Genomic DNA, 24,184 nt, shown 5'->3' with positions numbered 1-24,184 from the left:
TGCAAGATATCTCATATATCCCTAAAGATCCTATGCCCCGACGTTAGCGCATCAAAACGCGAACTACGCTATCTCGTGAAATCTAAAGATCGATACACGTATCGCAATATATTTCGCCGTAGGTTACTTGAAACTGATAGCCGTTTCGTGAAATTCATGTATACTGAGAGTCGTGCATTGCCGCGTAAGCAGCGCCGCTTTAGGGGCACGTGCTAAAGAGACTTCCGTGACAGACAATCGTCAACGAGGCCCAGAGGTTGGTTAACAGTACGTGATACGGTAGCTTTAACGTAATCTGGTTTCCTTGACGACGCAGAGGACGCTTCGCTAGAACTGTCTAATCGCTCGGCTAACCTATCGATATGTCACTTTCGTGTTAGGAATTTGTCATTTAATCAACCATTAACCAATTACGTAAGTCCCTTACATCACTTACGAAAGTCTACCTCCCTCTACATCGTTTGCGAAATCAAACGTACCTCGACTGCTCTCGAACCAGTTTATCAATTATGCTACCTTCGTGTTCGCCTTCAAATGAACGTAGCGGATTTTACGCTTAACGAGCTGCGTGCTGCGAGCTGCACACGCATGTGTGATCATGAACAGTCTGAAATTATTAAATTTAATTATTATTAAATCAGCTGATGTTTTTTGGGAGCGGGGTGAGAGGGAGCTGCGAACATATCGGTAATTCCGATGTGTGTGGAACAGCTTTTCTCTTCTTGGCTGTCTGACTGATAACCGAATCAGGAGTAGCCCTTCCCAGTGTTCTAATATTTTTCTTCGAAAGGTCGCGTAGAAAGTTGTTATCTCAACAAAGAATCCATGGAATTTGCTTTTAAGGATAATACTCGCGTATCAGATTGAGATTCGGATTAAATCAACACAGTGAAGAACAGAGCTTTTAAACATTCACAGCAACCACAAAAACATGTAGGTCGTTCGACGCTGACTGCAGTATGAAATAGAACATCTTGAGGGAAGAAAAAGTGTGAGAGATTGAGGGAAGATAACTTATCGATACCAATGGACCAATGGAATAGACTTTTCTTCAGTTTAGAAGCGATTTTCGAATGTTGACGAGCGAAAGGCAAGCTGCGGCTGCTGTGAGCATCAACGCACGCTTCGTTTACGCAAGGAATCAACTCGCTCCGACAGCAAGCCACGAAGAAACAACAGCGCGAAGCAAAAATTATAGTATATTATAGTATATATAGATTTCCGAAATATTGTAGCCTACTGTAGCACGGTAGCAAGTATGGAGCAGCTGCCCTTGAATATGATTAAGCTACTTAAAATAGTCGTTGGTCTAGGTATTGTACACAATGCCCTCGAGAGAAAGTGGTTAGTGGGAGGAAAGTTGCAGCGTGCGTGAGAAAAACCAACTTTCCCTTGTCCCGCCGTGGTAGACAATAGTCTTTAGAAATGCTTCGAACACAGATGTTTGTTTATTTTGAAGGACCTTAGCAGGCAAGTGACTCGGGTTTATGACGGGTGCTTAAGGATATTGAGGGTACGCCGTACGGAAAGGCGGACATCTGGTGTCCGTCTGGCCCGCGGTATGTGACCTGGGTCAGGCAGAGAGGCCCGGCGTAACAGTGGCTCACAAAAATATTCGGACGCTCCCAAAAACTTTTCATGTATACAGGGTGTCCCGTTTAACTCGGCCTCCCTTAATTACTCTCTTATTTGTTAAATATAAAATATACAATAAACATATCGTACAATATTACATGATACAAGAAAATGTTTCGAGAGAAGGTCATTGTATTGTAAGGGGGAAATTAGGCTATGAAAATGAATGTCATCTCTGGGTCACATCTTTCGAAATTTTAGTAATTTGCAACGTCTTTTCTTTTCTTTTTTTTTTTAACGGAGTAACCTATTTCCTTATTTACTATTAAAAAGATGAGATCAAAACGCATCTAACCATGACTCATCCCTTGTGACTTTGGAATAGTTTCATAAGATTTCGAAAGTAAACGGCTAAGATGGAAGTTCACAAAGAATGAATTACAGAAGCAAGATAAAAGTCTCAATCGCATTATTTGTTATCGTAACGTGCACTCGACGATCCGAAAATGACTGCAGACAGAAAAATATGTGTTTTCACCGCCTGCGCATATGTATGTATACTCTGGCATATATTTTCAGATCGGATTCAAATTTCGCCAATATAATGATGGCGATTGCATCTCATAACAGTGCTAATGAAATTTCAAAATGTTTCATAGCATAACACGTGCGCAATGATATACTGTAGACACGTGGAAGTTTTCGACGACAAGTGTACGAATACTTTCACGAAGCGCTGTAAATCGAAAAAGAGAATGAAATTTGTTCGTTTGAGGCTTCGTTTCCGAGGAAATTGAATTTGAAAATTCAACAAGTACTCACGTACACCCCATCGGACATTTCCAATATGAATATCCTATTCTATGTCAAACTCAATTTTCTCGAAAACGAGACCTGAAACGAGACAATTTTTTTTTTTAATTTATTTGTGCACGAAGAATTGCCTCCCGCTCAATTGCATCGCCTGAGACACGTCATATGTAGATAAACTCGTATACACTAGCACTTGCGACGCTTTGCTGTAATAGTGCATCGTTCGTTTTGAAAAGTTTTAACAATTCTACAGTTTCGAACGCGATTTACGGAATAAAAGTTGTTCGACCATAATATTCTCGAATCAAATATTCCAACGGTGTCATATGGAAAAATATTCAATCTTCTCGCTGTTTCGATACGAATAAGATAGCGAATTGAACTCTGAAGAAGAGTTACGCTTACTCTCGATAAAATACTTGTCGCGTGACAATAAATTATTAACGTGGAAAAATTGCTCAAAGGGAAATGTGTTTTATTCGTCCGTTGGTTTTTGTAACTATAGTCAATTAACTTTAGTATGGAAGTATCTTGTACGATGTTTGAATAGGGTTTAAACGATGCGCAAGTGTTTCCGTTTTTTAATTCGTTAATCTGTTGGCGAACCTTTCCGTGAAACTGAATTTGTGGAGGCGGTATAGGGGAAAGTGGCCAAATATGGAATACCTGAAATCAGATACAATGTCTTTTATTTTTCTTTTTATTCTATCTTCTCTATCTATTCTATACTTCTTTATTATTTTTATTGATCAAGGCATTTTAGTTATAAAATCACATGTAAAACAGAATGACATAAAAAGGATAGCTATTTGCGATAGTCACGTATCCAAGTATCGAACTCTGCATCAACACATTCATCATATGTTCAAAGTCCGCACATTAGGCGCTTGATCCATATTTCTTCATCACAGTGAGCGAGTGAGATAGCCTATAGCTACCTGACCGATATTCGTTTGTCAGGTTTTTAAAAACGGCACTACTCCAATTAGGTATACCATTCCATATTTCATCAGTTTTCTATATTTGACCTTAAGTTTAATTAATTTGATTGGTTGCCGAAACGCAATAGAAGTGATTGCTTATTTTTCCTACAGGCTGTCTTTCGGATGAAAGTCGTGCCCATGTCTTTGCGAAGGTGTATCTGTAAGGATAAATGTGATGGAATAGAAAGTTTATGTTTTATGGAATTTCCTAGTATCAAATTTCGCCAAATTTGTTTGATGTTTATACTAATTAATCTTCTGTATACGAAAAGTGATGACCAGTTGGCTTAACACTTCATTAATAGAAAATTCATGTTTGTATTAGAATTTTGTAACTGGGAGAGCAACATGAAATAAATTATTTGTAAACAAAAAGTATTTCGGTAATAGCTGATTAAATAAGATGCATGAATTACAAAACAACAATATACTACATCGATAGCGAAATAATAGAAATTTAAACAAAGGTTTAAATATTATATTATAATATACTATTGGCGGTTACTAGCAGTGGCGGACGAAAGGAAGTTTATAAAATAAGAAGAATTAGAAGACAACGTAATTTTTAAAAAACGATTTCTTATTGAATAAGAGCGATAAATGAAAACTATACGTAAAATGGAATAAATGACTGTTCCGAATATGATGATAAATTTTTAATGCAAAAGTTACTGTGAGTAGTAAATATAAATTTTCAACTTTTCTTTGTATAACACTGTATACTGTGTGAAAATAAAGAAAAATCAAAGAAGTAAATTTATGGAACGCTAATTACATCGAAGATAATTCGATATCGTCCGATTCTCTTTTTACGTGTAATTCTGAAATGCCACGTTGAAAAATCGTACTTTCTTATTATTATCGGATACTCCAAAGCACTGTTATCGCATAACCCCGTGAGCGTGGATTTTCCATCCCCTGGTCACTTAATATCCCTCAACGGTCTCTATAACTGGCATTGGTGGTTCATTGTCCAGGATAAATAACTGATCTAGCGTGGTTTCGGCGTAAGCTTCGATAATTCGATCTGGCGACTTTGTACGTCAACTTGTTAAGCCGCATTAGGAGGGTGGAACAATAGTATCTCCCTCGATAACCACCATTTATTTCTAATATCCGTACAGGCTGCCTCAGAAACAGGTGACCAAACTTTGGTACGGTGTTCTACGCAGCCTGTGCAACGGAAAGAGATCATATAAACCAAGGAGCCAAAGAGTAATGGAACTTTCTAATAGGCTTTGTTTAAAACATGGACCGTGAAACTTTTTTAGAGAACCTTCTCACGTTATGAGTTCCTATGAGGACAGATACAAAGGAAAGTTCCTGAAAATAAAAGTTTTACTTTCGACAGATCTTATAAAATATGAAAGCAAAAATTTTTCTGTAGCAGGAACGGATATTTTGCTTATCAATATTAAAAAAACTTCTCAATTATTATTGTAACAGATAGTGAATACTAGTTTCTACGATTTTTTTGTTATGAAAAATATATATATGCTTCTATTATACAAATCCTAAAATATCTGTTCTACGATAACACTTTTTAAAGAATTACTGAATTTTGCCCGAAAAATTGTCGATATTTGAACTGCTGTAACTTCGTGAAGAAAAAGTCATGCGACAGCCCCCTTGGACTCGTTTTAAATTACATGGGCTCTACTTTCACGCATTACATTGAATTTCAAGGTCAATGTCTAGGTCAATTTTGCGGTTAATTTTTTTGCAGATGTCCACAAATCTAGAGGTGATCCATAAAACAACTCTATGGTCTCAACTAAATAACTTTTTTACACCCTGTACATTATAATTATTTTATTAAAAAATATGCGGTTTATATTGTCGCCGCTCATCATCATACATTTCGCATGTTCGAACTTCTGCAGACAGAATATTTTTCTTTTTCATAACATGTCCGAATATTAATGCGACGTGAAAAATACAGTTAAGCGTTATTATTAGGAAGCAACATTTACGTATTTTCAAACTGCAATAAATAGTTCATATTTTCGTAGAATGGGCGACACGATATTTAAATCATCCCATCTTATAGAAAGCGACAAATACAGAGATAACGCTGTGTCCGAATATGAATGTGAATAACGTAAATGCGAAACATGTACAGGTACCCGCATCTGCAACGTTACACGTGTGCAATTCACCAAAAGCGTTAATACGTTCGTCCAATATCTTCTTAAAGCGTTATAACGTGAATTTCACAATTTTCAGCAAATTCGAGTAAAGTGTAATTTTGCGACATATACGACAGATTTAACTTCGAGTGACATATTTCTCACTTTCTTGACTTAAGGTATAAGGACCTAGAACACGAGCCATTACACATAAGAGAGATAATACGTTTAGAAGTAAAACATTTACTTAAAGTCTTCCTCTTAAATACACTAAATATGCGTATAAGACAAACGCCGTCTCAGAAGACTGTTTTCAACTTTCTGTTCATTGACGAAGTCAATGAAATTTTCATTATGAAATTTAATGGAAGCAGTAGCACACGAAAGCATTCGAACACTTACCACGGAATTCTGTTTATCGGTGTATTATGCGCATTGTACGAAACTTTTTTTTAAATTTCGTTGGTTCAGTAATGACACGCAACTATCGCGATTATGAGACTAAATTTTGAAACTAATCCATCAATTCATATAGAGGTTATGAGATATTTATTACCAATATGCTTAAAGGGAACATATCAAACTCGCCGATTTTGATAAAACATATGGGGGATAGATACCGAAAAAATATTTGACACGTATTTTTTTATATTGGACATCATCCACATCGAAGAGATGACAGTATTGCTCAAAATTGAGGGTTGAAGGATACGTTTCTTAGACTATCTTCGACACTAGAAAGCGTAGTAAAAAATTGTTTGAAATTATGCGTTTGAGATGGAGAATAACGTATTAGAAATTCTAATTTTTTCGTTAATTTTTCTTGCTAAATGCTATTATCTTTACAAGGGAAAAATATTGTTTGAGCAAGACAAATGAAAAAGATCATTTAGTTCAAACGGTGAGCGTATAAGTCAGTAGAGTGAGCCACTACAATGGCGCGTCGTAATATAAGATGACATCCGCGAAAGCAACTATAGTGGCGCAAGTACCTAAGAGGTTAATTGATATAAGCTGAGCTCGAATAATTCTTGAACTAATTCTTCAAATAAAAATAGACTTACCGAATTTGAACGTTTCGACATTAATAACTGTGCAGGAGTTCCAGGATAAAGAAGAGTTTTTATTTGGAAGAAGTTGCATATAATTCACTCCAGCATCATGCGATAAGCCAGTGTGATCAGTCAGTGACGAATTAAAAAGAATGATTTTCAGCCACCTATTTCGTTTGACTCGCCATTCATCAATCAAAATTCGAAGTTTTATATTTGTAATTGTAAATGTTATTAGTTCTCATCTAAAGCAATAGGATCTAAAGAAAAATATAAACCTCCATTATTAAATAACTTACTGAGTACCTAAAATTTTCTCTTTCATTTCTCTTCATTTCTCAACCATAGATTTAAATATCTCCCGTTTATTTTTCGTTCCATTTGATATAATAGGAACATTTTTGTATCGTATGGAAAACAACAAAAAGCGTAAACTAGCTTCAATGAAAATGTTCGCATTTTTGTATTTTTGACTACTATAAAATTCGTCATGATGGTACTTGAAACGACACTAACGAAAATTATTAATTGTTACGTCATTTCTGATAGCCAGCTACTCAACGTGCTTTATTTATAAAAAAAATTATAGTACACATAGCTGTCAAATTAATCACTCCTGTTTAGTTAGAACAAATGAAAAATAATTACAGTACATTAAACTTACGTGAGCAAACATTCATACAAATGTATCAGAAGAAAGGTAGTTCTTAAGATACTGCTAATGTCACTGACAAATTATGCTGCTAGTTATATTGGCACTAATCGAATTAAGGTTTGTGTTACCAAAAGGGAATCAGAATTGATACAAACATACAAAATTTCTTGTCGCATAATGCTTTAATAATTATGGTATATTTTTTAAAACAAATATATATGATTATTAATTTATTAAAACAAATATATATGAGACTCGAAGAGGCCAATATATTAGAATTAAAAAATTATAGAGAAACAAAATTTGTAGATACTGTATCTATGTCATACTTATCAATTTATTTTCCCATTGTTTTTTTCTTGCCTTCTGTCTATAGTCTTTTTTATTCCATTGATAAATGGTTTCCATTTGTTCGAGATTAATGATTGCAATTGGTTGTTTTTGTGTTACTATAAAATTGAAAAGTCATAAGCTATTCTTATTATAAGCGGCTATATGGGATATAATAATATCCTATATATATATGATATGTACATATATAGGATATATGAAAAACTGCTGTCGTATCAATTACAAATTGTCCGTATATTTGACTTCACTAATAGTAATAATAGTAGTAATTTTAATCATTGTAATCATAATATACCGCATGGTGATGGTCATAATGGCGTACGGATAGATAGAATAATCGCAACAATAATGCAATTATAAACTATAGAAATAATAATTATTATAGTATTTTTTAAAAATCATCACTACCATCTTTGGGAAACAATGTGCAAGATGATAAAGTAAAAGTAAATGGATGGAACGTAGTATTAACCAAAGGAACCGAAAGTGATAGAGGAATTCTTGCACGAAATTAATTCATGAATCTGTTTAACGTAGCAATATTATCGTTATAATAATATTGGAATCCCTATTATTTGTAAATGACCGTCCATACGTATAGCATTCGCTAAAAATTCTATTTCTCTCTTACTCGCATACACTCCGCGCGCGCAATCGATTAATCACTCCCTGTTCCTTTCCTTCCATCCCAGCGTAGTAGAAACTCTTTTTCTCCACCAGAAAACAGTCTTTCGTTGCACTAGCTAAACGTCCTCCTCTTTGCATCTACTTACTACGAATGCGTTTTCCAGTGTTTCCGATGTCCAAAATATTAAAAATAAAGCTTCTTAAAAATTAACCATCATATTTCAAGAACATCGTAAAAAAATGTTGAAACGCATTCAAATAAATAAGTATGACGTATTATTTATTTATCATATACCACGTCATATATTTATTTACATACAAATAAATAAATGAGTGTACATTACGTATCTTTTTTTTCTTTCTTTTCTCTTTTTTTTCGAAATTCGAATCTCGCCCTTATTGATACATTATTGCCGTAGACTTTTTATTTTTCAGTTACGTTGATACATTAAGCAAAATATGCCCGACATTTAATAGTAATAAAAACGAAATCAACTTTATAATTACTGACTTACAATTTCAATATTACTCAACGATTAAGAGGAAAGCTTATGTGTAATAAACTTTGTACACGATATACGGTATAAATCGAAATTCAATCAGAAACGACATAAAAAAACTGCAATTATATAAAAGAAAAGATGAAATGCATAACCATTCTTATTCCAATTTACATTTGATACAAAGTCAAAAGTATTTAAAAAGGCAAGCCCGATGTAAGTAAATTACACATAGAACTATTCAAACTAAAATTATTTCTAGCAGAAAGTTCCGTATAAAACTTCAGTCTGAATGGTAGGACGCACTTGCGATATATGTACGTGCGACGTGTTTTAATTTGTTTCTTAATTACAAAAGTCACAATTTCAAGGTACAACATTATAATTCAGTTTGATCAATAAGACCGTCGTCATGAGTACTTCTACTTTTGAAATTATGAATTTGCGGATGAATAATATTCGTTAATTCGTATAATATTGAGCGAGTAAGTGGTAAGAAAAGGAAATTACCATTTTTCTATGCATGACGTCTTATCATATATAATATAATATAAATTGTCCTTTATTCGAATATTGAACGCGTTTCCTTGATTGCTTGTATTATTTGCTAGAAGTAAATAACACACGACCATATCCAAGCGAATACCTTTCGCAAAGAGGAGGGTGCAAGTTAAACGTAAGAAGTATATTAGTAAATCTTAGAAAAAATAATGAAACAGAAAAAAAATGTTTTCTTTGCACCTTATCATTTTACGTCTCAAAAACTGCTAACATAAATCTATTACTTGTAAAAAATGCAATTTATCCAACGCCACATATTATATCGTCGTATTATCATCGTCATCGTCATTATTTTAAATTGCAGAAGTAGAACATATGAGTCCTTCGATTACTACAAACTATACAGTTAATAACATTAGTATTATCTCCCTTATTCCTAATTTTAGTTATAACATTTTAGACCATCGCTATTCTTCCATTATTTTACTGTTAAAAACAATGTCGTTCTTCCACTTAGGTTATTCTAACATAAGCTTGATGTAATAATACATATATGTTGATTACATATGTGTATATCATGAGAGTAATCTTTCCAGAAAAAAAAGTTAATAGTACGTCAATTATAATAATCTTTATGAATGGAAAGGAAATAAATTCAATAAAAAATTACTTTAAAAACATACGTTACATACATTCCTTCGCATTCGTTATATCGCTCCAACTTTCACTCTTGCGCGCGCGCGTTCTCTCTATACTCTTTCTTCCTCGAAATGTAAATCGCAAAAATCCATTCACACTGCATTTTGCTCGCGTATTTGCACTTACAGCTATCGAAATAGTTCATATTTCTCTTATTATCATAGAAAAGTTCAGCCGCTTGTTACAAACTCATTACGGAAAATCTCTTCGTCCATACAAACCAAAGCATTGATATTGCACAGTTCTTTTGCACTTAGAGAAGTACGATATAACTCCTGTTACGAGTCACTAATAACGTATCGAGTTCGTTTTTAAAATTATTTCAAATTAAAAATTCGACTTGTCTTAAATCGTTCTTTCTTGTTATTTGTTATTTCGAAATTATAATTCATGCAAAGGATTCTTTCATGTATAAGAAATATATTTAGCAATTAGTAACACGATAAATTAATTATTATGAAGTAGAATAAAGTTTTGTGCATATATGATAGCTTTTTTTCTTATTTACTTTTCTCTATCAAGAGGAATATTACGGTAAAGAAGGAACATTTCTTCTGTCATATGCTAAGTTGCATCACGTAAGATGAACGGTTAAAAAAGCACAGAAATATTTTTATGAAGTGATATTTTTATACAAGTCCCTTGTATACTTTGCAAGAACAATCGAAGACATTGTTGAGATATTTCATTGAACATTTGGTGTTTTTCTATTAACGTGCAATTACTCGAGCAAACATATCGATATAGATTATAATGGTCATGTGGATAAAAATGATAGTAGTTATGGTGGAGGTGATGATGATGATGATGGTAATAATGATGGTGGTGGCGTTGACGATGACGATAACAATGATGACGTCGTCGACGACGACGACGACGACGTCGATGATAGCGCAGAAGACGACGACGAAGACGACGTCGACGATGATAATGATAATAATGACAATTGTAGTAAGACTGAAAATAATGACAATGTTGTTGACTCCAATAATAACATTGTCTGCTTTCCATGGCTTTAAATCCTGGCAGTGAAGAATGAATTAACATGAATGGCGATGATACGTATCTCGATACACGAGAAAGGTTTTGTGTCCTTATTCGTAAAGATAATTTGAGGGCCAGATTTGGCCTTATTCGGGATCACCAGTTAGCCATGCCAGGTTTATTTAATGTCATGAAGTAGATCTGGCACGCACTTCCACCTTTAGCTGACGAGAAAAATACCTAAAATAAACAAACACAAGGTGAAACTACGCTATAAAAAATAAAGGCAGTTTAATTATAATATGTATGTTTTCATTATTACTATCATAATAATATATTTTTTAATATGTATGTACATGCACATACCTTATCATTACGCTCGCAAAGGAACTTGAGCCGTTGAGCTTTCTTGTGCATGAACACACCATCAAGGTGTCCACTTTCTACGCTTCTAATCTCAATAGCTTTGTTGCCCCAGCCCATAATTTGTCCTGTACCAATATATGCAACACTAGTGGGCATTTCTCCCCATTGTAGAACCATGGTCTTGGAAAGTCTACCATAAGTGTTTACATATACACCTTCATTATCATAACATAACAGTAACTGCATGCCGTTACTGTTTGGTAATGCCACAATACAATGTGGACAAATGGGGCCCTGAGTCTGCAATCGATAACAAACGTCTTAATGTAAATACAGGAAGAAGCATTGACTATTTTTAAGTCATATTATAAGTATTCTCTCACGTGTTTTGGCAGATAAATATCATAGACCGTTGCTGAGTCTAAATCAACGGCATGAAAACCATCAGCACTGCCGTAAATAACTTTCAACCTTGTACCCTCTTCTATGGTAAGATCGACAAGTAGTGGTCTATGCGCTAATTCACCGAATGATTTAAAAGCCATGAATTTGTGATAAGGTTTAGGTGCCCAAGCGTAAATTTCTATGGAGTCTTTCAGTGCGATGACAAGAAACTTTATTCTCTCGTATTTTACTATCTTGAAATGTACCGCACCTTGAAGATCGCCAACGTTAATCCAACCATTGCGTCGTTCAACTTGCTGAAATATGAAAAAAAGTCTGAGCATATTAAACATATTTCTAGTGTTTCCATATTAAACATAAAATGCAGTGTGTATGTATCGTTGATACATATTAAATCAATCATCGATCAACGAAATCAATCGACAAACAAAAAAGCGACTTACATCACTGTGTCCATCGGTTCGCAAGATTTTACTTTTGAGCCAAGAAAGATAATATACCCGTACTCGATTCTTCTTTCCGCTAATTGTAACCAAAATATTTTGTCCTTCGAGAACTTCCATCTGTTGGAACCGTCTTCTACTTATTAACTGATATACTTTGCCCTGACCACTTCTATCCAATAGCACCAGGCCATTTTCAGTGCCAATTAGTAGATTTACTCCTACAAATATTTATACGTTGTTTTAATTAATAAGGATTGCGTAGAGGGTTGCGTAAAATAACGTAAGGTAACACGTTCGTTTCTTAAATATTGTATTCCTTATGTAATGAATTTACCCCAAAGTGCAGCGCACAGAATCTCACTGTTGAAACGTTTCTTGTATTTACGTATTTCAGGTGTATCGGACGCGAGGTCGTGGCTTGTAGGTGTCACATTAACATTTACGTGGGACTCCCTTCTAGCTGGTCCCGCGCCGAAACCAAAGGTCAGGAAAGATCTTTGCTTCTGTTGAAATGCAAGTGGTTGTGGTGATTTAACTGCTTGCCGATACTGCAACAGAAAGTATCTTAAAATTGAACTGGAATACATAGATCTAGAGGATAGAATGCAAAATAAACCATTCAGAAAAATACACGTGTTATTACAGGAGATGATGCAACCAAGAGACAAAATACGACAACTGATAGGGTGTAAAAAGTAGAAAATACAATAAAACGTACACCTAATGAGGTAGTAACATGCAATAAAAGAAGTAGATGATACTTATCAGACTTACAGAGATCATACAGATTTCCCAAACAATTTGAAGCGAGTAACATACATACAACAAATATACATGTTTCACACACTACAAATACCAAGTGTACAACGTAAAAAATTGTTACGGTGAAAAGAAAACAGAAAGTATTGTACTTTTTATGGGTTAGGTTAGGGTTAGGTCATATATATCCTGGAGTCTAGAATGAGAAACACGAAGTAAATTTCAGAGTAAAAAGGGATAATAGAAGTTGAAAAAAAGTAGGAAAATAGGTAGCAAGCCTAAATAAAAAAAAAGGAGGAGTATGAGCAAACACGTAAGAAAGATAGAGGGTGGGGAGAGAAAGAAAGTGATAGCTAGAGAGAGAACGAGCTGAGAAAAGCGCTGTGATTGTAATTGAATTAGAAAATCATTTCATTCGTACGATATCTAGGAAAGGGCCCACAAAACCAAATTGAGAATACGACGAGATAGTGTACAAGATATTGACATTCCATGCACGATGCACGGTGAGAGTTAAGAAAAATAGTAGAGGATTTTGTTGCGTTTCCGTCCTTTACGCGCAAGAAAATATCCTACAAAAGGAGGCAGAAGCAACACCGAGCTAAATCAATATCGACTGAATACTTACATGATAATTAGTATTGGGATTGGGATGGTCAGTAGAAAGGGTCCTGCTCTTCGGATTAGAGCTTCCACGCGTCCCAAACACACAACAGAATCCTGAATTAGTCACGCTGACAAACATAATGCGACTATGTGCGCAGATATTTACGCACAATAAAACAATGTAAAATAATATAACATCCGGTACGCTGACTTTCTTACAATATCAAATTTTCTTTTCCTTGCAAATTTCTATTGCAATAACTCTTGCAAAGTTCTATTACTTTCAGCGATTTATTCTTTCGACTCTTCGTATACGATCCGTTGAGATAGAACAATTAGTATAACTTTTAGGAATTTGATCACGGCGTTGCATCCAAACAAAGAAAATCGAGAAAGTTAAAGATGAAAGATACGGAGCTTGTGTTGGGAAAGGTAACCATACATAATCTCCGTATTCTTTTTCTAAAGCAAAATTTATAATTATTATATAATTTCATGGTCCAAAGAAAAATGAGAAAATCGAAGAATTAAAGAAAAATGTAGAATGAGAATCAATTGAAATGATCAAAGAAGATCAATTGAAAGTAACTTTTCGGTTATTAATTGGTAAAGATTGTCACAAATCTAGAACAAAAACTACCACGTACTTCGTACGTGAAAAATTTCTAACGTTTCCAATATTTCCTCGGTTTTTGCAATCATCATTAAAAGATATCGTTGAAGGTAAAGCAATATTGATATATAGAGAGTATTTGCCAGTTGACTCGAAGTGTGATTATGAGTCGGCAATGTCATTTAAACATACAGAGTATAAAATTAATTGAATTTGTTTACATAAATAGATAAATGGAGCGAGGAAGTGAACTCCTGTTCTATTATATTCTTACTATTTTATTCGTGGCAACCAGAATCAGTGTACTTAAACAGTGGTACTAATACAGTACTCGTACACTACATATACAGGATATTTAGCACAAGCTTCGACATAGTTGTTGTGTCAATAAAAAAAAAGAACAGGTCATCTTCGTTTATTTAAACAGCACCAATTTTAACAGCAACAATTTTTTTCTATTCAGTGCTGTAATGACAGTTGTTATAAGTATTCTAATAGACTTTTTCTTAATAACTCACTCAAAAAATTATCCTAAAATGTGCTAAAGTTCCTTCTTGGCAACCAAGTCACGCACGAATATGATTCGATAATATCCTGCAACTGAATGGAAACGATAAATACGTTTCTCTCATAAGCTTCATATTTTTTAATGAAATTATTGGAATAGTTGTGTCCTGTTACTAATTTCCAAATTTCCAAAACTTTCGTACAATCCACATAACATATCCATACAAATTTTCTAAGTGTACGAATACTACATATGCGTTCGTTGAAATATCCCCGTTAAAACTATGGATGTGTTTGAAACAAAGAAATCTGTCACTCGCACTCGTTTGAAACCGCGTTCAAAAATTCCATACGAAAAATTCTTTCATCTCAGGTTGGACCTTTCCTTTAAAATCTCGATAATTTTCGAGTTTTGCCGTTTTTATAATAATCGTTGAACGTGACAGTTGATCTCATCATCTGGCCAAATGCGGGCCAAGTTTAAGGAGAAATTCTGTCCATTGACTAGCAATGTGTAGTCGGATATTTATACCGGAAAGTCAGGGAAGAATCAACTTCAAAAATGTTGCGTAAGTCAGTGTAAAATAAATATACAATTTTTACTATCGAATGTCGAATCGAACGTGTGAGAAAGAAAAATTTTTCACGTCTCGCCTTTCGCTTTCAACGATCCTTTGAAACATCGTTCACTTATTAGTGGTTGTTATATGTTTTGAAGAAACTATATTAATTTCTACTTCTCTATCATTTGTTCGTTTGTAATTATTGATATTTAAAAGTAATGATTTGTAATTTAGTAATTTTTTACAATTACAAGGTTTAGTTAAGAATTTTTTTTATAGTAATTGAGGATTTTCCATAGTTCCGATACTTTTCCAGCTATTATTACACCTGATAAAAGTTTCTGTTTACAACGTAACTAACATTTACCCCGAAATTGACCAAATTGAACTTCTTTCGTTAATTGAGAGAAAAATGATATTTTCTGCGCGAGCTACGAAAAATCGCGTTTAGGAAATTGTGGAAATAATTTTCGGATGGAAACTATCGCTATTAATTAAAAGATATTTCGAAACAATATTTCTCCTTATTATAAAGAATTGCCTATGTACTAATTCCATGTCAAGATAATAAAATACCTCGATTCAATGTGCTTTGTTAACAGCAGTCGTATGTAATATTGTTGTTAGGGAAAATCTTGCTCAATTTGTTGTTCTCGCGGACGCACAGCCGCTTTTTAGAAAATCAGTTCAGTTTCTCCTGCATTTCCACCTTGAAGAACGATTTTTACAATCCACGCATGCCAATTTCATAGAAGCGTCTTTAACGTGTATACACATACAGAATTATTCGTTACTAACACTCGAAGACATAGCAGGAAAGCTCTCTTATCGTATTTAGCACGATGTGTACAACATATTTGTCAAGATATTTCAGATCTCTCTCGTCCATCGCATGGCAGTTCACGTAGAATTTTACCACCATGCATTCACGCTAATACGCAACTATTCGATGATTCTACGCATACATATGTATATAAATAAGCACATATACGGGACGTAACTCGCAAAAAAACAGCATACTAAAATATTTTCACTAATACGTAGTACTACCAAAGAAAACAAAAAAAGAAAAGAAAAGAAATAGCGTAATACATAATGTTTCAAAAATAGATCGTTTTTATATGTTTCCAACGTGTTGATTTGAAACTACAATGAAAGATATAAATAGAAAATAACAAGAACAAATCACATAAAGCAAGTGTTGTAACTGTTCAGAGGAACACAAAACTATAATGTTTATGGTATTGATTACACGGTGTACGTATTTATAGAAAAATTGTATCTTGGATAAAATGTGTGAAAATTTTGACAAGCATACTTTATATATTTTAATCATGATAAGGTATCTCTTACTTTTGTCTATAATTTATAAGCGCAAACTTTCATAGAAATAATCACATATTTGTAATGAAAAATTTCAACTTCTTTAAAATTTAGATTATGCGACAATATTACTACTTTTAAAGTGTAATTAAAAACAAAATATATTCTTTAAAGCGCGTTATATTTTACAGTTAAACAAGATTCTCCTACTATTAATAAATTCCAAACCATTGAAAACGTAAGAGTTGTAACATTAACACTGAAAATTATTTCCACAATGTTTTTAGCATATCACATCTATATTTCGACATTAACGATTTACGCTCAAGGCGTTACGTTAAACTTTACTACGTTAAATCAAATACTATTTTCTTTAAATACAAAAAACTGAGTGATTTAGCTCACCAAGGATAATAAATAATTATTCTGCGATTATTGTGAGTTTCCTTGCTGCAAGAACGACTTATCGTTTCTTGTGTTTAGATATGTTGAACAATATTGTTGCAAATATTTAGTCTCATAAAGTTAGCGACACTAGTTAAAAATTAAATGACATTACTAACAATTTAAATCTCTGGAGAATTTCAAATAGAACCAGCTACGTTCAAATGAATAAAACTATGTTGCACTACATCTAACCTACGTTTGGATTGAAATGAAACCAAATTTTGGTTAAAAGTACACATTAGCAAAATACAGAATATTGTACATTTACTATGGCTTACACTTATGGCTTATACAGAGAATTCTGTTTTTACACGGTAGGATATTGTTAAAAAAAGAGAAACTATACAAAAGAAGTCATGTAAAAAAAAAGATACAGTGCACGTGAAAGAAAAAAGAAAATTTGTTTCACACTCAAAAAAATCAGTGATATGAAAACAAACAATATATTTTTTTCAACAGACTGTACCAAAATCTTTAATTAAATCTTCAAATCATCCTTATCTATTTGAATATATTTCTTATTTTAGAAACTTATGAAGATAGTTATATACGCATGAACACATATAGACAAAGTAAATTATTTTTCATATAAAGGAAGTGACATACCACTAATTCAAGAATACAAAAGGACAAAGAATATGACTTACGTTTCTGGGCCTCAGAACTGCAGTGTATTAAGTCACATTTTTCAAACTTCATATTCATTCTGTGTATATTGACAATATTTCCAGCTTCTCAACTAAAGGGATCAATGTATAGTGTCAATATTTATTGACAAACCGCATTTTCGTAGAAAATCTTGAAATATTGACGATATTATTGATCGTCTGAAAGTATCCTAAAGGAGAGTAAATCGATGTTGCAAAAACCTTGTAACAAGATACACAAGCTTTGGTATCATTTTTAGATTGTTATATTAAAAACTAAACGATTTGGAATGAAAGTGATTTTGCCATTGGATAGAGTAGAAAATTTGATAGAGCAAAGATATAAAAATCATTGTTCTCTTTCTTTTTTTTAAGTGGACTTAATACACTCTGAATCTGAGGATCAGAATCGACATACGTTTATTAATTAAGTTTTCTTAATTTTGGAATTACCGAAACTCGACGTCACCACTCAATTTCGAAATACGTTTTATATGACTTTTCCATAAAGTGGGATTTGAACAAAAAATAAATAACTAAGCAGTAGCCAGTTAGCAGTTAAATTTCAATAGATATGTAAAATAAAATTGGAATAGGAATCTACGAAAAAAAATATGAAAAAAGCTTCGAGCAAAAAAGATTAACGTCAAATGATCCTTTCTTTTTTTGTACAGGATACGATGTGAATTGCATTAAATCATATTAAATCGTATAACAAAAAGATTTAATATTTTTTAAACTGTGTAGAATCAAAATTGCGCAAAAGAAAATCGTATAAAAACAGAATTGGCTGTATCGTGAAAACACGTCACATATTTGAAGAAATTGAGGATTAAATTTTCATTGGACCCTTCTCCTATAACTACTCGAATTCTATCAAAGGATGCAATTTAAAAATATACTTTGCCTAAAATTATATAAAAAGAAGAAAAAAATACTATGATTCAAATATTAAGCTCATTATCAATGACTACTATGATTTTTAAAAAAAGCAACAATTTTAACTTATTTCTTTCACATTTGTTGTTAAAATAAAAGAAGTGCATCGAAGCAAAGCGAAAGAAAGAGAAAACATAATTGGTCGACCACAGGGTGCAACTATTACGAAACTGTCCTAAGAAGAAGATTAGATTTTCAAGTACGATCTGAATTCTTTGCATTTGAAACGCTCGTATGTCATCGCTTTTTTATATCTAAAAATACCACCCTTTTTTTTAATTTTTTAAATCTATTTTTCCTTTTTTTTAAATATAGCGGCTATATCTGTAATCTTTGAAATGCGTACAATAGGCTTACGATACGCGAGTTACATACACTATAAGAATAACACAAAATCAGCGGTCATGGACAATAATGATTCCCACGTAGCATCAAACATGTGAGACGAATCTGAATGCGTGGAAATTGACACATTCGCGGTTACATATATGGAGAAGATGAGGTAATAGAAAGAAATGCAATTATATATGTGTGTAAATATGTATATATCTAACCTCTTCACTTGTTGTCTTATCCTGTCGTTGACCTGGTGACGAGGTAAGAAGATCCGGCAAGACGGAACTGGGCCGTGATCCGGGTGATGAATCCGACCTCTGAAAATCACCGCCACTTCCTCCGCCTCTCGAACGATCACCACTTTCCCGATTCTATAAAAATATCGATTAATACTTCAATCGGTCGTCGCTATTAATATAATAGGAAAAAATCTAAATAAAAGAACAACGATAAAATCTGCTCAAGATTTAAGACCTGAATTTCTTTTTGAACGATAATCTTCGAGCAAGCTGGAGATCTTCATCTCGATCGATAGATTAAATCTTACCGATACGTAAGAATATGTATTCGTGTGTTTCGATATAAAAAGACGTGTAATTGATTGTAGCGATCTATACATACAACTTGATAACGAAATGGACGCAACGATTGTCTTCGTTTTCTTTCTTTTCTCTCACCTACAATACGAATTACGTTTCGTCTACGATAAACGTCAACAGTCTGGTTCTGTTGTTGCGCAAAAAAATACACGTATTTACTTGAAATTCAGGTTTTAAGACGATCAAGCAAATTGCAATGAAATAAGTGAATGTCAAAGATCGAATTGAAAAATTGTAAGAGGCGAAGAAGAATGCAGAACGAAAAGGAAGGGAAAACAATGAAATTATGGATAATGATTTTACAAGGATCGAAGAAGAGAAGAAAAGACAAGCAAAACACGTGAAACGCAATTATTAAAAAAAAAAAAATGAATAAGTGCGCGAGGAAGCAACAGAGAAAGTAAATACTAAGTATAATCGTTATTAATTTAAAATCGCTAATGCATCGACGACAAGTCTACAACAATAAAAATATATTTGGTATTTGATTTTCATATATTCGATTGACGAGAAAGTACTTGTTACAATTAAATGTAAAATATTGCGCAAAACGTAAGTAAACCGGGTTCGTGCATAGAAAGTTGACAAAAATAAATAATAAACATTTGGTTCACTCGTCTACTGCATTAAAAAGAAAAAAAAACATATAACAATACACACTTTCTAAAGTAATGACGGAAGCAGGGGATAAGCAATCTCAGGATCGCTTTTATATTCGTAACATTAGCAAAAGCGTGCAATAGGATGAAATACAACATCTTGGCACGAAATTATCGTATTGTACATTGGTTTCTACAGATACTCGCGTTTATAATGATTGCATTCATATTTTAATTATTTTATGTTAAGTATTTATAACGCAATACACATCTCTTAAAATACTACACATTTTACTGTCACCGTGTACACTTTATTGTGCGACAGGATACAAACAATAAAATGACACTACTATAATCCGACAACACAGTTACGTACTAAAATACGAACAAATCGTTTCGTAAATGATACGAATAACTTAATCGTAAAAGATGTATTTGTTCCAGTTTTGACACGAACGGTGACTAAAAGTTTGTTTCAAAATTAACAATAAACAGTTTGAGAACGTACGTAGCGTTCGTACGTTTATTTGTTGTTGATGCTTATAAAAAAAAAAAAAGAAATCACATTTCAACGCTTATCGATAAGACCAATAAAGATTATAATAAGAAATATCTGAAATTACACGTGTGATATGTGGTTGGATCGTTAGGTGTGACTATTAAGCGCAAGTAAAAATTAAAGATACTTTTATCGTATCGATGGATTTTTATCGCAACATGACAGACAATGCTATTTTGAAGAATCAGTTTCTAGCGGAAGCGTCAAAATTGTCGATTTCCTTCGTTGTACGTTGATTTTACGAATAACAGTAATAAAAACACAATTCATACCATGCCCAAGAAACACATAAAATGAAAAACAGAGCATGCTTGGCGTATACTGGGACATAGCGTTACAAACATACATCGCATACATCAAATAAAATGAAAAGCATCATGCAAGACAATAAGTCTCAATCATGATTCGTAACAGTGCTACCACAAAAATGTTTGCAAGCTGACATTTATGCATGTGACGTGTAACATACAAATGCGCGCGAATTATACGCATACGCACACACACGCACGCACACACGCATACAACAGCACTCCATCTCTTAAAATATCTTTTCGTCAGCAGTATTTCCCTTTCTTTATCTTCTAAGTGGCTTTTCTCTTCCTTTCAATTTATCTTCACGTACAATTCTACAATTCTCAAAATAATTATAAAAACACTGTTAATCAAGAACACACATTACGTATACAATCCACATTGACGACTAACGCAGTGCTGTCCAAGCTTTACTCGCGAGCAAACCAACATTCCCATCACTGCCTTTAATTTACGTACGAGAGATGTGAAAACGCTTGTCGCGTATCCAACGTAAGTACGAGTTTCGTACGTGGAATTTCAAATACGTACGCCTCCTTTGGAACAACCAAGAGCTACTTTATTCGTCACATTTGGTGTTAACCGAAGCAAATGTCTCGTCGTTCAGAGAAGACGTAGCGTGTGTTAGATGCGTTAAGTGAGAAAACACGATAAAGGATGGTAAAAAGAGGGAGAAATTTGTATCGTTTCTAGGATCTAGAATTTTACAAGTCCTAAATCCTGTGTTATCGTAAAAGTACAATTATTCGTGACAAATGTGACGGGCAAGTTGTAAAAGATGTAGACGAAGTTCACGGTGCTCTGAGAGGCGAATTGGAACTTTCTGGCTTAAAACGATCAGAATCTTTATATGAATGGAAAATATATTTTTAAAATTATATGAATAAAATAATACAAAAAAAAAGTTCAAACGCTGTTTTGTAAAGGAAAGTCGATAAATATTTATATAATAATATGTAGAATATAAAAACGTATTACTCAAATTTTTGATTAATAGAAACAAGAAATTGAGATATGATATTACTATGTGATTCTTTCATGAAATCTGTTTCCAATTACGCTATAACTTAACCCCTTAACTTACAACTACGGGCACAGCCCGTAGTACGATGATCGGACCAAACGTAAACATTACGGGCATAGCCCGTAGTGGATGATCGGGCCAAATATAACATATAATATAATATACAGGGTGGTTAGTAACTGGTGGTACAAGCGGAAAGGGGGCGATTCTACGCGAAAAAAGAAGTCGAAAATATAGAATAAAAATTTTTCGTTTGAGACTTCATTTTCGAGAAAATCGACTTTGAATTTTCGCTCGATACGCGTGCGGTACGTTATAACGAATCTCACTGTAGATCGTTGTCTCGATGGAAAAATTTAAAAAAGAAAACAAATAAAATTAAAAAAAAATATTTTTTATTCTATATTTTCGACTTCTTTTTTCGCGTAGAATCACCCCCTTTCCGCTTGTACCACCAGTTACCAACCACCCTGTATAATAGCTTGTTTACGTTTTCGGCCCAAAATTCTCGAACGTAAATCGTAGGTTTAGGGGTTAATTCTGAAACGAGATGGAATGTATTTAATGTATTTCGTGGCATCGTCGACTTCATCTACATTTTTTACAATTTTTCCATCACGTTTGCCATAAATCACTGTACGTTTATACGTTTGCACTTATAGAATGATGTTTTATTGGAATTTTACAATTTTTAAAGGGTACAAATTTGCCATTTTTTTACCATCCTCCTCTCCGAGTGAATGTTCTTCCAGTATGGTGCGACTGAAAGAGCTAAATTTTGAGTACCCATTAGTTTAGATTGGTCATTTGATAATGAAAATTTACGTTTATTATATTTTTTATTAGATCTTCAGGAAGCTACCGCTACGTTGTTGAGAGTTTTTCCAATCAAAATGTGTCCGAATACAAACTCATTCGGTTATCAATAAAGTAAAAGAAAAAATATAACGATAATATTTTCGTCTTACATGTAACGTAATAAATCCCGAACAAGATCGTAGTTGGATTCTTTTCTGTTAGCAGAATCTCAACAATGACAATAACGATTTAACATGGGATCCACAAAAAATATAAAAATTCGAATTTCCGTTGATCGATCATTTATTGAGCCCTCAAAATTAATCTGACCCGGGTGCTAGAGGCTGCTGCTTTGTCTCTCTCATCCTCGGCATAGCATAATCGCTCGGTTTGTTGAAGCAAATTTAATAAAAAATGATGTATCCATTAACCGTTTTTATTCGTACTTATCAATCATAAATAAATATCTGTAGAGGTAAAGTTAGCAGAGAAGAAGAAAGCTGTGTAACGAATCTCGTCCATGGACAGCACTGGATTAATGATTCTATCTCATCAACTTATCCCATCCCCCTTTTTTTCCTACGATATAAGTCGAATAACTTTCATACGATAGTATCGATGTAACAATTAATATTACCCTGTCTTCTTGTTTAGAACTTCTTTTAATCGACAGGAACGTGAATAAACATGCATTACACGTATACAGCTTTGAGTGATCGGTGTCTTATGATAACATTGTCAAATGAATGAAGAACGAAGGACATGAATCGCTTGAAAATTTGAATCGATTAACCAGAAACAGACATGCAAGAAAGTAATAAAATAACACTTGATCGCTATTATCATCGTAAAATTATAACTTTTTGTAAGACATTATATCTATATCTATATATAAATATAATATTAAAATATTTCTTTTTAAATTTATGATATTTTTTTTAGATTAAATAATATAACTGATATGTTTATTATCAAATTAAGTAGTTATCAATTCGAAAGATCCTATAGATTCTTCTAAAGCAAAGACTACAATCGATTAGAATGCACGCTTATACACCGAGAAAGCTAGCGATTGATTCTATACAAATGAAAGCATATGCGTGAAATTCGATTTAATTATCAGCTTGGAAGTTAACGTTCGTTGCTATTTTCGTTGCTGATCACTTCTACATCGCAATAATTCTTACGTAAAAGTTTCTTTTTTTACGATCGGATTTAATATCTACTGCGACAATTATGGCCTATATTTATACGAAACGAGAATGTTGCAAAAGTGCAAGGAACATTTTGTTTCCTAACGATTCGCTCCTGTGGAAACGACGATGTCTTCCTCTTAACTTTAAAAAAAAAGGAAACGGAAAATCAAAGTAAATAGAGACGAAGAAGAAGAAGAAAGAAACGTGATAAAATCAACGTGGAACCTGTGTAGTAAATATGCGTAACGTGAACTTAACGAAAATGACGTAC

The 24,184-nt window shown here is 33.4% G+C and overlaps 1 protein-coding gene across 14 annotated transcripts in view; it reads right to left on the bottom strand.

Annotated features, from left to right (window-relative positions):
* Positions 1–7,773: 7,773 nt before the first annotated feature.
* The window catches only part of msn (serine/threonine-protein kinase msn), an 87,220-nt gene continuing 70,809 nt past the window's right edge, over positions 7,774–24,184 (bottom strand). For 12 of the 14 annotated variants that reach the window (XM_033339709.2, XM_076618894.1, XM_033339721.2 and 9 more), the window contains 6 exons: positions 19,045–19,197; positions 12,421–12,634; positions 12,084–12,304; positions 11,619–11,936; positions 11,236–11,535; positions 7,774–11,109 (listed from right to left, as the gene is read on the bottom strand). In XM_033339709.2, the coding sequence (XP_033195600.1) occupies positions 11,026–11,109; positions 11,236–11,535; positions 11,619–11,936; positions 12,084–12,304; positions 12,421–12,634; positions 19,045–19,197 (1,290 nt within the window). In that variant the 3' untranslated portion in view covers positions 7,774–11,025. The remainder of the gene's footprint in view (positions 11,110–11,235; positions 11,536–11,618; positions 11,937–12,083; positions 12,305–12,420; positions 12,635–19,044; positions 19,198–24,184) is intronic. The other 2 variants (XM_076618898.1, XM_033339727.2) reach the window with 1 other exon arrangement.

Source organism: Bombus vancouverensis, chromosome 5 (assembly GCF_051014615.1).
Source record: "Bombus vancouverensis nearcticus chromosome 5, iyBomVanc1_principal, whole genome shotgun sequence".
In the NCBI taxonomy this organism is placed as follows: domain Eukaryota; kingdom Metazoa; phylum Arthropoda; class Insecta; order Hymenoptera; family Apidae; genus Bombus; species Bombus vancouverensis.
Note: the sequence above shows the minus strand (reverse complement) of the source record. Positions and strands in the feature narration are given on the sequence as shown.